Source organism: Procambarus clarkii, chromosome 82 (assembly GCF_040958095.1).
Source record: "Procambarus clarkii isolate CNS0578487 chromosome 82, FALCON_Pclarkii_2.0, whole genome shotgun sequence".
NCBI lineage: Eukaryota > Metazoa > Arthropoda > Malacostraca > Decapoda > Cambaridae > Procambarus > Procambarus clarkii.
Genome location: NC_091231.1, coordinates 1,382,581 through 1,400,317, shown reverse-complemented (window position 1 = coordinate 1,400,317; position 17,737 = coordinate 1,382,581). Strand labels below are relative to the sequence as shown.

At 37.1% G+C, this 17,737-nt stretch overlaps 1 protein-coding gene across 18 annotated transcripts in view; it reads left to right on the top strand.

The window, feature by feature from the left end:
• The window catches only part of LOC123764254 (ATPase family AAA domain-containing protein 2), a 184,430-nt gene that overhangs the window by 156,659 nt on the left and 10,034 nt on the right, over positions 1 to 17,737 (top strand). For all 18 annotated transcript variants that reach the window (XM_069315765.1, XM_069315763.1, XM_069315762.1 and 15 more), the window contains 5 exons: positions 1,300 to 1,496; positions 4,694 to 4,872; positions 7,878 to 7,956; positions 9,429 to 9,763; positions 14,774 to 14,978. In XM_069315765.1, the coding sequence (XP_069171866.1) occupies positions 1,300 to 1,496; positions 4,694 to 4,872; positions 7,878 to 7,956; positions 9,429 to 9,763; positions 14,774 to 14,978 (995 nt within the window). The remainder of the gene's footprint in view (positions 1 to 1,299; positions 1,497 to 4,693; positions 4,873 to 7,877; positions 7,957 to 9,428; positions 9,764 to 14,773; positions 14,979 to 17,737) is intronic.

Here is a 17,737-nt window from a genome sequence, read left to right as displayed (position 1 = left end):
TGCCCCGATCCCTCTTCTCCCACAGGTAAGCCCTTGCCGCATTTTTCTGTTTACTAATTTGTTCTTTTTCAGAAATGCCAGAATCCTCTGCCGAGGTGCCACTGTAAGGTTGCTCTGGGAACTATTGAGTGAGCCCTCCCAGAAATCAAGCTTTGAATGTTATGAAACATCCTTCTCTGGTAGGCCCTCAGTAGTTTCTCGATTGGGTGGATGACTTTGGTTTGGTTGACTTGAATCCTGAGGATGTGGGTTGTCACCTGGTGACAACCCACGTCATGGACAGGGAGTTTAAATGGTGGAAGTGATTGTTTGCCTCGTTGCCTTCGGCTACTTCATTTTCTTCAAGCATATGCTTTTTTTTTCCTCCAATGTTTTTTGGTGGTTTGTTCTCGGTTTTGGATTGATCTCTGATCCTCAAACTTTTCTCGCCTCAGAGAGAGAGCCAGATGCTAGTCCTGACTGCTAGTTGGCAATGAGTTAGGTTCTAGCAAAGGTTATGTTGCATTCAAACAAAGTGAAGTGGATTTATGATGAACGGGATATATTCATGGCGAGCATTATTTATTGTTAATTATTTTTACAATTCAAATAATGCTTAATAAATTTTAAATGTTTGATGAAGCATTTGGCATATTATTACCTGGGAGCCTTTGATAGCTCTATAAATTTAATAAAATTCAAAGAGATCTATCTGAGACCTTTTTTCCTTCAGAGAACTTTCTTTACCCTGTAGATGACTATGCTGAACATTTCTTAAACATTTCATCTGCCTTTATTTAATAAAAATTTCTACCTTTTGGTTTTCATATCCCATATGTGAAGCAGTTGTCACTAGTTTCACTTTAAAACCCAGAGAGAGAGAGAGAGAATACGTGGTATTACTCTTGTGAGTGACCCATCCAATTGGTGTACCAATCTTCTGTGAAATATGCTTCATGTAAGAGCAAATTTTGTGTTTTCAACTAACAGTGATATGTGAATGGGTTAGGGTTATAACTATATAGAAAAAGGTAGAAGGTATGTTTACCTTTTCATTGTATTCGTTGATAGAGTATAGAAGAGAGGTTATGCCTTTAACTTTAACTGATTAAGTTTGATAGAACAAGAGAGTACTGTAGTACTGATATAAAATGGGGGAAGGTGTACACTTGATGTCTTAGAAGGTGTTTTGGAATAAAACATCTTGCTTTTAAATTTGTATATTACTGTAGTAAAATATTGCAAAGGCAAGTTTCAAGACTGATTAAAGATTTAGGTAATGTGCATTAACTTAAATATTTTGTGTTCATATCCCAATAGGTTTTACATTTTCACAAAACCTGTGGATGAAGAAGAAGTGCCTGATTATCGTGATATTATAAAGGAGCCAATGGACTTGGAGACAATGATGACAAAGATTGACCAACACGAGTATGATTGTGCTCAGGAGTTTCTTCGGGATATTGACTTAATCTGCACTAATGCTCTTGAGTACAACCCAGACCGTAACCCTGAGGGTAAGTATTATAGTTTTGTGTAGCTTTCTTGGAAAACTTTTAAAACAAAAATGTTATTTCTGGGAGAGAGCCCACAGTACCTCCTGAAGCTTAGTATTGGTACCACCAAGCCTTAGAGCAACACACCAAGCCTCTTGACTCATTCATTCCCTACCAGAAGCCAGGAACAAAACTGAGTTTACTCAACCAGGCAAAGGGAAGCTTGGAGATCAGAGATAGACCCAATTAAAAAAAAAGTATACGCACACCAAAATAGGCCTTTAAACAAAAACCTAAAGAAAATTAGGCTCCTTATAAAAACAAAGTAAATAATAGTGGCAGGTGAATAAAATCTCCAATTGTGGTGTGACTTAACTCCTACCACATGACAACCCCTCCTACTCATTTGGTTTCTCGGCTATCCTGCCCTTCACGCTTCAACTTAATACCAACAGCTCATACACCTGTGTGCCTCTGCTGGGCCTGTCATCATTTGTGTTCTATACTACTAACATTGAGTGTGCCCTATCTTTCTCTCTGGTGTGGACCAAAGATCACACTTTGCCATACTCGCTTTGTTTCCAAAGAACTTTCTAATATTTTTTTGGCACCGTTGTTTCTGTAGCTTGAATCTATGGCCTTTTGTTCTTGAAGTGGCAGGTTTCAAGAATTCCTTTTTGAGAACTTTGTGGATTCTTATTGCTATCTTGTATGTAGTGATCCAACCCATCCTCCGAATTGACAGTACGTTTTAATACTAAATGTAATAAGTGCATTTTCTGACTGTTATACATAGTACATAATTGCACTTACGGGGCTGTTACATTTGCCCATCCCCCTCCCCCGATTTAAATCTCCTCGTTTTCTGTTTGGACACTTAAACTTTTAAGATGAAATTTTAAAGCTCAGTTGCTATAAACAAGTTTTAAATATTAGGATTTTCTTTTTCACTTTTATTAAACAATAGAGATTTTATACAAAATTTGAAGATATCCTGAGTTTACAATTTATTGAAATATTTTAGTTTTGTTTTATTTGTTGTATAAAACTGTAATATCAATATAGCTATAGGTTAAGTAGTAGTTATAATTAAGATGCAATAAAATTCTCATCTTCACAAACTAAGACGGTTAGGTGACGTTGTGGTTTTCTATTCAGCTTTTGAGGTAAACTCAAATATTCACAATATATTTGACAGTACGATTTAATACTTAGTGTAAATAAGTACAATTCTTAACTGTTATACATAGTACATAATTGCACTCATGGGGCTCTGTACATTTACCTCCACATATTTGGAGGACGGGCCAAGGGATCATATCGGCATTTGTTCTTTTATTTTCTAGTTTTGGCATATTTGACAGCTGTAGCTTATTGTTGTAGCTCTTGTTTTTCAGTTCTGGAAGGCATGAGTTCTTTAATTTCTTCCACATAATTTGTAAGTTGTGTGGTGCCTACTTTCTCCTATTCCACATTCCATAACATGGCATTTATTCACATTGAACTCCATTTGTCACATTGTGGTCCAAACACTTATTTGATCTAGGTCAATTTGAAGGGCATGACAATCATCTAGGTTTCCTATCTTCCCTAGTAGCTTAGCATCATCAGCAAACATGTTCATATAATTCTGTATTTCTTTTGGTAAATAATTTATGTAAACTATGAACATTACTGGTGCAAGAACTGAACCCTGTAGTACTCTGCTAGTAACACTCCTCCAGTCAGATACATGGCCTTGGATTACCGTCCTCTTCTTTCTATTAGTTAGAAAATTTTTCATCCATGTCAGAAGTCTGCCTGTCACCTCCTCCAGCATGTTCCAGTTTCAAGGAACAGCCTCTTGTGTGGGACTCTGCCAAAAGCCTTTTTTTAGGTCCAGATACACAGTCAACCCAACCACCTCTTGTCATGTATTATATCTTTGGCTCTATCATGAAAATTAAGTAGGTTTGTTACACAGGATCGTCTGTTTGAAAACCATACTGTCTGCCTGTTATAATGTCATTACACTCTAGGTGTTCAACCCATTTGGCTTTAACTATTTTCTCTAGTGTTTTGATTATCACGCTTGTTAATGATACGTGTCTTAAAATTTAGAGGGTCTTCTTTGCTACTATTTTTAAAGATTAGAACTATGTTTGCCTTTATCCATATAGCTGTTAAGATTCCTGTGTCCAAGGATGTCTGATATATTAATTGAAGGAATGCTCAGCTCGGTTGCACATTCTCGCAGCACCAAAGGCGAAACTCAATCTGGTTCAACTGCTTTATTTCCTTCTAGCCCCTTGATTAATTTTTCCCCTTCATCTTGAGATACCTCTATGTATTTTATGGTGTGCTCTGGAATTGGCACTAGGTTTGGCTCTCTGAAATCCTCATTTTGTACAAACACATTTTTTAATTGTTCATTTATTGTTTCACACATTTCTTGTTCATTCTCAGTAAACTTGTTTCCCATTCTCAATCTCTGGATTTTATCCTTTACATACAGCTTGCTTTTAATGAATTTATAGAAAAGACCTGGATCTGTTTTATATTTGTCTGCTACAGCTTTCTCTGTGTAATTACCCAAGTGTAGTTACAGGATGAGAGCTACGCTCGGGGTGTCCCATCTTCCCAGTACTCTTTGTTATATAACGCTTTGAAGCTACATACAGTTTAGGCTTCCACGTCTATCTCACTTAACTTGTTCCAACCGTCTGCCACTCTGTTTGCAAAAGAAAACTATCTAATATTTTTTCGGTGCTTTTGTTTCCTAAACTTTAATCTGGGTCCTCTTGTTTGTGATGTTGTTGATTTCAGGAATTCCTTTTTTGTCAGTTTCGTCAAATGCTGTTAGTATTTTGCAAGTGGTGATCATATCACCTCTTTTTCTTTTATCTTCTAGTTTTGACAGGTTTAACGCCTCGTCTCTCCTCGTAACTCTTGTTTTTTAGTTACGGAAGCCATTTTGTAGCATGCCTTTGCACGTTTTTTAGTTTATTTATGTGCTTCATGAGAAATGAGCACCATTCAACTGCTGCATATTCCAATTTTGGTCTCAAAAAAGTCATGAACAGTTTCTTTAGTATTTCCCTTATCCATGTGAGTGTGTAAATATATAATGAAATGTAGTGTATGTGTTGACAAATTATACTTTTGTCCAATGCACACCACATATCTGGCAGCTTGAAGATTTTAAAAATAAGGTAAATAAATAATAATGTTTTCTACAGATAAAATCATCCGTCACCGTGCCTGTACGTTGCGGGATACAGCTTATGCTTATATTAAGGCTGAAATGGACACCGATTTTGAAGACAAGTGTCGTGAAATTAGAGATAGGCGCCAGGTGCGTTATAGTCCTTCGGGAAAACCTCTGGCCCCAGAATTCATCCATGTTGCTCGAAGCTCGGTAAGTGCTTCTCACATTCAAGTTTTGCATACTTAATTAGTGGTTTTATATCATCTATTTGTTTATTTTTTTATGTTATGCGCTTGAATACACTTGTATATGTAGGATGTCGTCTGGTTATTCTTACTTTCTAACCACTATAATTTGTTTACCAAATTTGTAATAATGGATAAAAGTGGCATCCTTCTATGCTGGCCTCATGTATCTGATATTGTTACTGTGTGAAATTACCCAAGTGTAATTACAGGGTTATGAAGTTATCTCATAAGGAAGTTTTGAAGCTAACAAAGGTGTTACCATATACTGTCCTCAAGTAATGTGTTTCACCCTTCTGACACTGTAAAACTACAGTTTTCCTACAGTTTTCTTCCTTTTGTTTTTGTACACAAATCAGAGTGTACACTAGGGACGCAAATTTCATTAACACTTGCAGCACTCTGTAATTATATTAGTGTAAATGAGAACAAGGCAGGTTAATGGGTGAAGCCTCCGGTAACCCCAAGATACTTTAACTCTCATCTCCAGAGACAATAACCTAAACAAATGCCTAATCAATTACAGTACACTAATTGATCTCGGTGATTAGTTAAGTTAATTAAACTGTCAACTGGACAGTCGGCAGCAAGTAATCTACGTTAATGACAACCGTGTCTTACACACTCAAGCAAGTGACAACCATAATTCGTAAACTATAATTACATGTAACTTGACCCATCAAGCATTCAGTGAGTAATTACCTGAATTAATGTTAAACGGACAGGTAATAAATCGAGAACGAATTACGTGAGGCAGTGCTGCTACCCTCTCGACAGCTTCCCAACAAGTCTGTCAAATTTATGTTGATGGTTAACCCTTAAATTGCGCATCGCATCATATGATCCTTTGACCGACTTGCAGTAAATTACGCATCGCATCATATGAGGCTTTGGAGTACTACGCAAGATTTAAACAGCCCGCGGATACACGGGGTTCACCACACCTTCATCAGGGCTCTTGTAAACAGACGCCATTTTTAAAAAAAATCGTGGGCCAAACTCCCGGGTGTTATTGGCCTCAGTATTGAGTGAGCAACCAAGCCTGACGCACGCAGCATGAGCTAACAGCACTGCTGTTCAGCTTGTGACCACAGCATCGCCTAAAAATGCCAAATTATACTTGTTCATGCTATTATGTAGCGATGATATTATTACAGAAGACCCCTGACTGTGATAAAACTGACCAGGGTTCTGATAATAGCAGGATTGTGGTGATATTTAGCGCTGTGCGCCATGGAGGGAGGAGTAATGCTGTGGGAGGGAGGGTGGTGGCGATGTCTTTTGACTGTGTGTGGCCACCTTTTATTGACTGCACTCAGCATACCAGCTTAGTGGTTCGCTATGGTGAACACAAATGTAGATACTTATATATAACGTGTGTATAGAGGGTATAAACAGCAAGAGAAGGTTTGGTGCCGCCATTTTGGTGAGGGCGGTGGCGTCGTGCAGACGACGGTGTTGTTTACTGGTTACCACGATGGTCTTTGGGCACATCTACCAGTTTATTTGTACAAGTATGGTGAATAAAACAGGTAGATATTTATATATAATGTGTGTATATAGCGTAATAACACCACACAGTATTGTTGGAGGAGAAATATTAGTGCGTCTGGCCTTGAGGGCAGCCGCCGATCAGCTGACTGTGTGAGTAGCCACATCTTTGTGCCTTTACTCACCATACAAGCTTAGATGTACAGTTATGGTGAACAAAACATGTAGATACTTATATATAACGTCTGTATATAGTGAATTATAGCAAATACATTATTGTGGGAGGAGAATGTGGGTGAGTCAGATGACTTGAGGGAGGGCGTGAGTGGCTGGCTGGTAAACGGCGGTCACTCCTCGTTACTTTTTGACTCATAATAGCTACTTAGTGGTTCGTTATAGTGAACAAAACATGCAGATACTTATATATAACCTGTGCTTATAATGTAATAACCGACAAAGTATTTGTTCACTGATTGATGAACATAATTGAATCAACAATATGCACACCATATTTTTGAGTACAGCAATGATTCACTCATTTTATTATATAAATATATCAAACTACACACTATTGAATAATATTACAGCAAAAAAAGTATGAAAAATCAATCGGAGACATTGAAATAATTAGGTAATTATCTCTTAGTGACAACTCCGGCCTGACAGCTGGCGAGCAACAGACCGCCTGGGACGCACGCTGAGTCAGCGCCTATAATTTGCCAGACTTCCCCGCTCTATAGCGGGCAATATATGCCACTTACGATTTTTTTATTATTTTTACCGTGATCAGTGAACACAAATTAACAGGTTAGGAAGAAAAAATAATTTTTTTTTTTTTTCAAAATGACATGCGCCTGTGGGGATGACAGGATATTAAACCCCGAGCATGTTAAGGGTTAATTAACTTGGGTGATCAATTAATTGTCCCACAACCAGGTAATAAATAAATAAATAAATAAATATATATATATATATATATATATATATATATATATATATATATATATATAAATATATATATATATATATATATATATATATATATATATATATATAAATATATATATATATATATATAAATATAAATATAAATAAAACTGAAAACTCCACACCCCAGAAGGATTTGCACTCAGACAACCAGGAGCACTGTGCACCTTGACGTACCTGGTGCCTTAACCACTAGACTACACGACTGTACAAAAATTTTGGTAGTCGTGAGACCTATTTATCCTAGATCTGACAGCGCTCGGTGGTCAACTTGGGCATAGATATTTTATCGAATCACCTCACTTGGTGGGTCCACGTGAACAACACAAATGTGTTGTTTTCCCGCAACCAGCTTGATAACCAGCTCAGTTGAGCTGGTTATTAACATTTGCCAATTCTTCTGTGTGTATTTTGTGTCTGCCATTTTTAGGGTCTGTACTCAGATATGTACCATTTGACCTTTGCTTTTTAAAACATTTACATAATTTTCAGGGAAGACCAGAAATAGCATTAAAGCCAGAGAGACTCTCCGAACCACTGACTCCTTGTTTCTCCACTACATCACCCAGAGGTTAGTTCAACAATATATCTGTATCATCATCTCTCATCTCTGGCTCTTCTACTAATAATAAATGTGCTGTTCTTCAGCATTTATCATGTCCTTGTTACGTCACATTTTCATTTGCAGTTTAGTTCTGGACTCTATACAACAGAAGAGACGATTAGGTTAATCTCAGGGATTAGGAGTTGCCCATATGAAGCAAGGTTTACCCCTAGACCGCACAGTACATACATATATGATTTGACAAAAAATAATTTAACAAGTTTTTAAGACTTGCACAAACACTTTCCAATTTTTTTTGCATAATCAACTAGGCAAATGCTCCAACTTTGTCTAAATGATCAGTGTAACTTGAAAAACAAGAGGATCAAATTAATTTTAAAAATGAATATTGAAAACTTCAGATTTTCAATTCAGAATAAAAAATATGAACCATCAATAATTGTTCATTTAACATTATTATTCTCTCAGAATAGCATATGATCTTCATTTTCATCAAATTAGTATATAGGTTTTCAGAATAGTTTGCTGTAAAAAAGAATCGTCAATAGGGTATTTAAAATTTGCTGCAAATTTAGACCCAAAAAAATTATAACTCCAAATTTATAAAGTTTATGAAAATCCATTCTGATGGGATTGTAGAACAGACAGCAGAGCACACAATATGTCAAAATAGTGATAATGGATTAATAACTGGAATTTTAGAAGCCACTCAAAGTTGAAACTCTGGTTTCAGAGATAATTGAAGTTGAAGTTATCAACACTGAATAAAGGTTTTTTTAATTCGTTAATTTAATTGTATGTTTTAATAAACATTGTTTGGCACTCGTACTCAAATATGTGAAAGTTGTAGGTCAATGTGTGTTGAAATGAAGTCGAGAAAAAATAACCCCCAAAAAACACAAAATATGGGAATAGTTATAATAATTATACTTTAGGGAATATAGTTAGGGTATACTTTATAAAAGTGAAAAAGCCTTAATATGGTCCTTAATCATCAATACAACCAAAAGAGACAAAGAATATATAGTTTGAAATCAGAGAAAAAATCGGCCCCCAAAAATTCAAAGTCCCAAGTTTTGCGAGTTGTGACTGATTTATTTGTTGACCAATTCCATTCTTATCTTCACATAGGTTAGGAAACATATGCATTCTCCAGGATGTTAAGGTTACAACAAAGTCACATAATAAACAAAGGAGAAAAAAAAAATCTTAAAAAAAAAATCCCCTAAAAAATATTTTTGGGACATTGATGAAAGTAACGTATACAGCATTATATGATTCCATTGATGAAAGTAACGTATACAGCATTATATGATTCCATTGATGAAAGTAACGTATACAGCATTATATGATTCCATTGATGAAAGTAACGTATACAGCATTATATGATTCCATTGATGAAAGTAACGTATACAGCATTATATGATTCGACCAATTTTTTTAATTAGGTTCTTAGTCAAGTGTTTTTATCTCTTCAGATCAGCTTGCCAAGTCGACCAGTGATATCCATCGTCGTCGTAAAAGAAGGCATAGAAGTGCTTGGTCTCGTGGTGAAATTAAAGCTCCAAAGAAAAAGAGAATTATTGACAAGGATCCAGCCGAGAAGAAGGAATTAGAAATAGAAAATGAGGAGGCAAAAACTGAAGAGGAAGGAGAAGTGGAGGAGAAAAATACAAGTTTAGAGTTATCAGAGAAGGTCACAGATGAGGGTGAGAAGAGTGAAGATGATGTCAGTGTTCACTCAACTTGCAACTTGGAAGACGGGGAAAGGAGTATAAAAGATTCACCTATTTTGAAAGTTAATGTGGAAGAGGTACGAGTCTAATGCATCATATATTCCTTTTATAGTTCTGTTACTAATGTTGCCATTATCACACTTTATTTTTTATGCCTTCAAAAATTTCTTGTCTTATTATAAGTTATGAGATGAAAGAAATTTTTTTTCGCTTAGTTTGTATTTACTAAGAAATGTCTTGTGCTATGATCCTAATGTAGATATAGTAGTAAGAATTTGTAGGTGTAGGATAAGGATTGATGGGTGTCGGGTAATGGTTGATGGCTTGATGTTTGCAGCATAAACTGATGTTTACATTAAGGACTATTATGACAATGAGATATTGATAATACTGGAGTACAATCTTCTTAGATGTGACAAGAAACACAGGCTACAAGGGGGGGGGTTAGGCTGTATATCAAAAAGACACTCATCTGCACAGAACTGCTAAACACCTCAAATGATAGTGGAAGTGCTGATAATTAAAATATAAATTATAACTGTGGTGGTTGTCCTTGTATATAAATCACCAGATACAAATCCTCAATAGTTTAAAAGACCAACGTACGAAAATAGAAAACTGCTTAGAAAACATCACAAACCCTGCCCCTACCATCATCTTGCTTTGTGATTTCAACTTGTAGCATCTAAAATTGAAAAATGTGACAAATATTGTTATAGCAGAAAAAATCCCAGGAAGCAGTCTAAATGAGCAGTCACACACAAGTGACCACTAGCTGATGTGTGACAGATTTGCTTTAAAGCAGCAAATAGTAGAGCCAGCTAGGAAAGAAAACACCCTAGACCTTATTTTTACAAAGATGAATTGATTAGGAGCATAATGATTACATGTTACTCGGATCACAACCTGATCAAAGTTTAGATAAGCATGGGCAATAGACCTGTGCAGCCAGTCTCAAATACAAGAGGAGGAAGATTCACCAAATTCAAATTTCATTAACAAACTGATTAACTGGGAACAAATTAACAAAGACTTTGAAGAAATATGCTGGAAAGAACAACTAGATAATGTGAACTTAAACCGGTGCTTTGAGAAACTATGCACAGTAGTACTAGTAATATGTGGAGGAAGGCACATAACACCAAGGAGAAAAAAAAAAAAGAGGAAAGAGGCTAACTGGAATGAGAATGGCGCTCCCTCTATATGCAAAGAAAACAAATCACAAAGCATCTCAAATGCTCTACTACCTTCCAACATTGACAAGGAAGACTAGGCAGAGAAATGGATACAATTGAGCTCAAGCTGCAAAAATCATATAAAATCCATGAAAGGGAAAGAGAGCAAAAGGCCAAAGTGAAATAGAGAGGAATCCAAAATACTTTTTTCTATGCAAAATCTAGAATAAATACTATATCTAGCATTGGGCCCTTGCGCAAGGATGCTGAAACTTTTGCAAATGACAACAAAGAAATTAGTGAAATAAATTCTTTGTGAATTTGACATTAATGTCGAACCAAATATCAGATGTCACCCTAACCCCCACTGAACTTTGAAGTAGCTATAGACAGCATGCCCATGCACTCTGCACCAGGCTGAGACTCTTGGAATTCTGTGTTCATCAAGAAGAGCAAAACACCACTGTCACAGGCCTATCCCTAACTTGTATACTATGCAAGGTGATTGAGAAGATCGAGAGTATATAGTTAGTAGAATATTTGGAGAGAAGGGGCTTTTGTATCACACCACCAGCATGATGAGTTCAGGGATGGTATATCTTGCCTCACAAGTTTAATAAAATTCTATGACCAGTTATCAAAAATTAGGCAAGAAAGAGAAGGGTGGGCAGACTGCATTTTTTTTGATGGTCAAAAAGCCTTTAACACAAAAGAGAGAGTTACTGTGAGGGGGGAAGACCTCAGAGTGGCAAGATGTCACCAGCGGAGTCCAAGAAGGCTCTGTACTTGGACCCATCCTTTTTCTGATATATGTAAATGATCTTCCAGAAAGTATAATCACGTTCCACTCAATGTTTGCTAATGATGCTAAGATTATGAGAATGATAAAGACCGAGGAAGATCGAAAGAGACTACACAATAACCTGGACAAACTGGAGGAATGGTCTAGAAAATGGCTAAATTAGTTTAACTTCAGTAAGTGTAAAGTAATGAAATTAGGGTGCTAATTAATTTTTGGGTGCTTAGAAAAGGAAATATCATCTAGGGGTGGACAGCAGCAGAAGGGGTGAAAATAGTAGGTTTAGGAGAAGGCCTCAATTCAAAGGAAAATATGAGAAAGACAAGAACTGCCCTTTAAGAGTGACATTTAATGGAGTGAAACAAAGTGATAGAAGTGCTGAGAAATACCAGGAAATTGCAGTGTGATGAGTTTGGGAAACTTTGGTCAATAAGATAAGACCTCTCAAAGGAAGATAAAATCTGAAAACAAACCTCGATGAAGCGAAACGTCTAAATGGGAATAGAAATGAAGAAGAAAGAAATTAATTTTTCTACAAAGTGTTAGGAACGAGAAAGCTAGTGAAATGGCACATAAAAACAAAGCAAGACAATCATTAGAGGAAGGTGGAGTAAAAGGACAAAGGGTAAGGGAACATGTTCTTGAAAATTGTATATACCAACATAGATGGAGTGAGATAAGAAATACTGGAGCCAAGAGATATAATTCAACTTAGTCCCAAATATTGTCGCACTGACAGAGACAAAAGTTGAAGAAAAATATTTTAAAACTAGAAAGGAGGGGAGAATGGCTGTGCTGGTGATCCTGAAGGTAAGAGCTAATAATCAAAAACCCTCAAGAAGTTGACATATTGGCATTTGCAGGTCTGGAATTGGGATGATAAACTGGTAATTGTAAATGCCTACAGCCCACCAGCAAGCAACATATGGACAAAGGAGGAACTGGATGACAAACAAGAGGGCCTCATAATGGCCAAGAGAGAGATTGTAGAATGGGCAGATAGAGATAAGTCACGATTGTTAGTACTGCCTATCTGGACCTAAAAAAGGCTTTGGCAGTCCCACACAGAAGGCTGTTCTGAAAACTGAAACATGTTGGAGGAGTGACAGGGAGACTTCTGACATGGATGAAAAACTTTCTAACCGACAGACAGATGAGGGCGGTAATCAGAGACAACGTTGACTGGAGGAGTGTTACTAGTGGAGTAGCACAGGGTTCATTTCTTGCACTAGTAATGTTAATCATCTACAAAAATGATCTACCATAAGAAATACAGAATTATATGAACATGTTTGCAGATAGTGGGGAAGATAGATAGTGATAGTGATTTGCTAAGATAGTGGGGAAGATAGGAGACCCAGATGATTGTAATGCCCTTCATATTGATCTAGATAAAATAAGTGGTTGGAGCATCAAGTGGCAAATGGAATTAAATGTGAATAAATGCCATGTTATGGAATGTGGAAATAGACCACACACACAACTTACAAATTATGTGGAAAGGCATTACAGAACTCTAATAAAGAATGAGACCTAAGGGTGGTTTTGGATAGTATGCTGTTGCCAGAGCAACACACACAAAGAACATTGTGAGAGGTGCATATGCGTCACTTTCCAACTCCAGACTTGCTTTTAATTATATGGATGGTGAAACAGAAACAAAAACTGCTCATGACTTTTTTTGAGACCAAAATTGGAATATGCAGCTGTTGTATGGTACCCAAATCTCAAGAAGCACATAAACTGGAAAAGGTGCAACTGCATGCTAGAAAATGGCTTCCGGAACTGAAAAACAAGAGTTACGAGGAGAGACTAGAGGCGTTAAACATGCCGAAACTAGAAAATAGAAGAACGAGAGGTGATATGATCACCACTTACAAAATACTAACAGAAATAAGCAAAATTGACAAAGAGGATTTCCTGAAACCAGCCACTTCACAAACAAGAGGACATAGATTCAAGCTAAGAAAATAGAGGTGCCGAAAAATATTAGAACAATTTGTTTTGCAAACAGAGTGGTAAATGGTTGGAACAAGCTAAGTGAGAAGGTGATGAATGCCAAAACCGTCAGTAGTTTCAAAGTGTTATACGACAGAGTACTGGGAAGACGGGACACCACAAGCGTAGCTCTTATTCTGTAAGTACACTTAAGTAATTACTAGTTGATTGACAGTTGAGAGGCAGGACCAAAGAGCTGAAGCTCAACCCCTACAAGCACAACGAGATGAGTACAGGCCCTAAACATCTTTTGGAGGCAATGCCTAGATACTGGTGTTATCCCTGCCCTACTTAAAACAGCAGAGATCGCACTACTTTTCAAAGGAGGTAGTAAAGCAGATGCCAAAAATTATAGACTAATATTCCTAACATCACACATCGAAGGGGATACCGTGTGCCAGCCCGAGGCTTTGGGTGCACACAGGAATAGCCTTGGAAAAAAAAAATCTTTGAAAGAGTGCTAAGAAGTAAAATCACAAATCACATGGAATTGCAATGTCTACATAACCACAGACATCATGAGTTCAGAATTGAGTGCTCTTGCCTCTCACTGTTGCTAGACCACAATGACATGGCCTGAAATACCATTGAAGAGAAGCAAAATGCTGATGTAATATACATAAACTTTGAAAAGCTTTCGACAAATCTGACCATGTTGTTATTGCACACAAAATGCATTCAAAAGGAATTATTGGAAGTTTGTTAGGAACTGCCTAACAGACAAAACCCAAGGGGTAGTTGTCAACAAAGACAAATTTGGATCATCATCTGTGAAAAGCTCAGTCCCCCAAATGTGGTTGTTTGTTCATAGTTCACTGAACTATATGTGCAGTACTGTATTACAGATCTCTAATGCTGTCCATGGAGGACAGAAGAAAATGTATATATGCTGGTTGTATGGCCACATCTGTGGTAGAAAAAAGGAAAAGAAAAAAGTACTTTTAAATTTACTAAATTCTAAATGTATCATCTGAAGTATTGTAATTTGTTCTGATGAATAACATAAGTAGCACTGTTGTTTTCCCCGTGAGGTTTACTTTGCTACACATTAGTTGTACTGTGTTGAGTGATTCCTCCTATACCAGACATGTCTGATAAGTCATTTTTTCTTTCAGGGTCATGTAGATTCTGAAGTTGTTTTATATAATGGTCACCTGAGCACCGAGGATAGCCATGATAGTATGAAAGTAACATCTGCAGCTGATGAGCTTGCTGCTCAGGCATCTACCTCAAGTACTATAAAAGAGCCAAGGGATAGCAGCAAGGGAGAGGTGGAAGATAAAACTCGTGATACTACACTGGAGACCGAAGATTCTGTTGGTAAGTAAATACGGTATAGTCAACTGGTGTGTAATTTTAATATACATAAGGTGCTATCAATGTAATATTAACAAAATTATGATAATGATGCACTGATGTAGTTTTATTAATTGTTTTAGGTGTTAGTACTATTATTAAATTACTGCAGCCCAGTAAAGCTGGGTAAAGGTTTGTCAAGCCGAGGGTGCATCATATGTTGTGTCCAGTTACGGCTCTTTGCCGTTATCCGCGCGCCTCAGCCTCCGTGGCCGGGGATGCTCTTTGGATTGATCTGGTTTCCCCTCATTCCCTGTTCCAGGGCTCGGGTCTCCCAGGTTGTCCGCAGGGTTATTAAGTCTAGTAAGCCTGCGGTCTATTCCCGTGCTTATGACGTTCGTAAGTTTGCTGCTTTGGCTGCCGTCTTCGGCAACCTGTCTGCGGCTGACATTTGAGCGTTGGGATTTTGGAGGTCGATCAGGGTCCTGGCCGCCCGTTATTTGGTGAACATTCCTGGTCTTGGGCATTCGTGTGTGGATTTGGGTCGCAGGTTGCTGCCAGTTGTCTCGCCTTCAAGTTGAGGAGCGTGTGGCGGCTGCCTCCCAGGCAGACAGGGGTAAGTCCCTCTTTTTACTTGGGTTATGTAGCTCCAGGGAGCCAAAGGGGCTCCCCACATAAAACCAGTGTTGAACGTAATGAAATGCCATTTTCTGTGTGAGCTCCAGAGCCTCCCTGACAGCCTCCCTCCCTCCAGTCGGCAGTTTCGTTTTGTTTTTAATGCTTAGCCTCTGAACTGGGGTTGAGTAGCCGGCATAATGGGTCCGGGGCTTACCCCTCCAAGGGAGAGGAGGGCTGCGCAGAGAAGCCACACGGTGGCGGTGGTGTGATGTTTGCTTGTTTTTTTGAGAGTTGGGAGAGTTCTACCTCCCTGTTTGGTTTTCGGTTGGAATTTTCTCACCAAGTTGGGTTTGCTTTGTTAAGCCTACCTTTCTGGATGCCTAACCCTAGTCAATGGCAGAAAAGGAGTAACCCCAACCACAGGAGAGGTTTTCCAGAGGCCATTGTTTCCTTGTCTCTCTGAGGGGGCCAGATTCTGGCGTGTGGTCCCCGTTAGGCTGAACTCCATTGACTAATGCCCTAGACTAATATATTTCGCATATTAGCCCGATAGCTCTAGGGAACCTTCGGGGCTCACCCAGAAAATGGCATTTCATTACATTCAATGCTGAGTTTTTGACCATTTGCTTGTGGGAATCTGGCTTCTCAACTGTCAAAGTACCAAAGCACAATTCAAAGGAGATATTTCCTGTAAGTCAGATTGCACCAGGATAACAAGCAACAAATAGACCCCTAAACGCACTGAATTAGTAAGCCTAATTAAAAATTTCTCCTCTGCTTTACTTCAGACTTCACCAAAATGCACTTGTGAACAATTAATGAAAGCAAGTTTGTATGTATGTCTGTATCATACAAGTAAGAACATACAGTACAGTATCATATTGCATTTTTGTTTATGTAAAAAAAAAAGGGTGCTAGTACTCTGCATGTGTACGTGATGAATGTCAGTAGATCATAAGGTTATTGCTGAAAACTAAACAGGTCTCAGGTGAAAACATTTGAAGAACTCTGCTTTTGGGTAAAGTGACAATTAGCAGTCCCTGTTAAACTCTTGTTACATAATTTGATTACATTAAACAGTTTTATGCATTTTGGTTCATGGATAAATAATAACTAATTATTATTAATAATAATATAAAAATATATAATAATAATAATAATAATAATAATAATAAATTACACATGTATCAAATATCAGTGAATATATTTTAAAGTACCGGTACATTTACAATAATTAAATATACGCAGGATAAATGTTAGTCAGTAATTTCTCCTTTATGAAATTCCTGAAGTAATATTTTGTGTGTTTTAGATTACATTCCTTTCCTCCTTAAAATCACTCTTTGGGGTTTACAAAAATTTTTTACCTTTTTTATATATATATATATATATATATATATATATATATATATATATATATATATATATATATATATACACAACATATATATATATATATATATATATATATATATATATATATATATATATACACAACATATATATATATATATATATATATATATATATATATATATATATATATATATATATATATATATATATATTATTAAATATGACCGAAAAAGTAAGATTAATAATTCTAACACGAATTTTCTCAATCTTTCGTACATTACGCTTCACTGTTGGAGGTAAATCAAAAATCACTTCTCCAAAATTCATTTTTATTTCTAGTCTGACGCGACACGGGCGCGTTTCGTAAAACTTATTACATTTTCAAAGACTTCACAAATACACAACTGATTAGAACTTGCGTTTCCCTGATTTTATATCTACATTTGAGTGAGGTGGGAAGGGTGATGTGGCATTACATTTGAGTGAGGTGGGAAGGGTGATGTGGCATTAACACAAGACAGAACACTAGGGGATATTAATAGGGTATTAAAAGTATCAACACAAGACAGAACAGAAACAATGGGTATTGAATAGAAGTGTTTGTAGAAAGCCTATTGGTCCATATTTCTTGATGCTTCTATATTGGAGCGGAGTCTTGAGGTGGGTAGAATATAGTTGTGCAATAATTGGCTGTTGATTGCTGGTGTTGACTTCTTGATGTGTAGTGCCTCGCAAACGTCAAGCCGCCTGCTATCGCTGTATCTATCGATGATTTCTGTGTTGTTTACTAGGATTTCTCTGGCGATGGT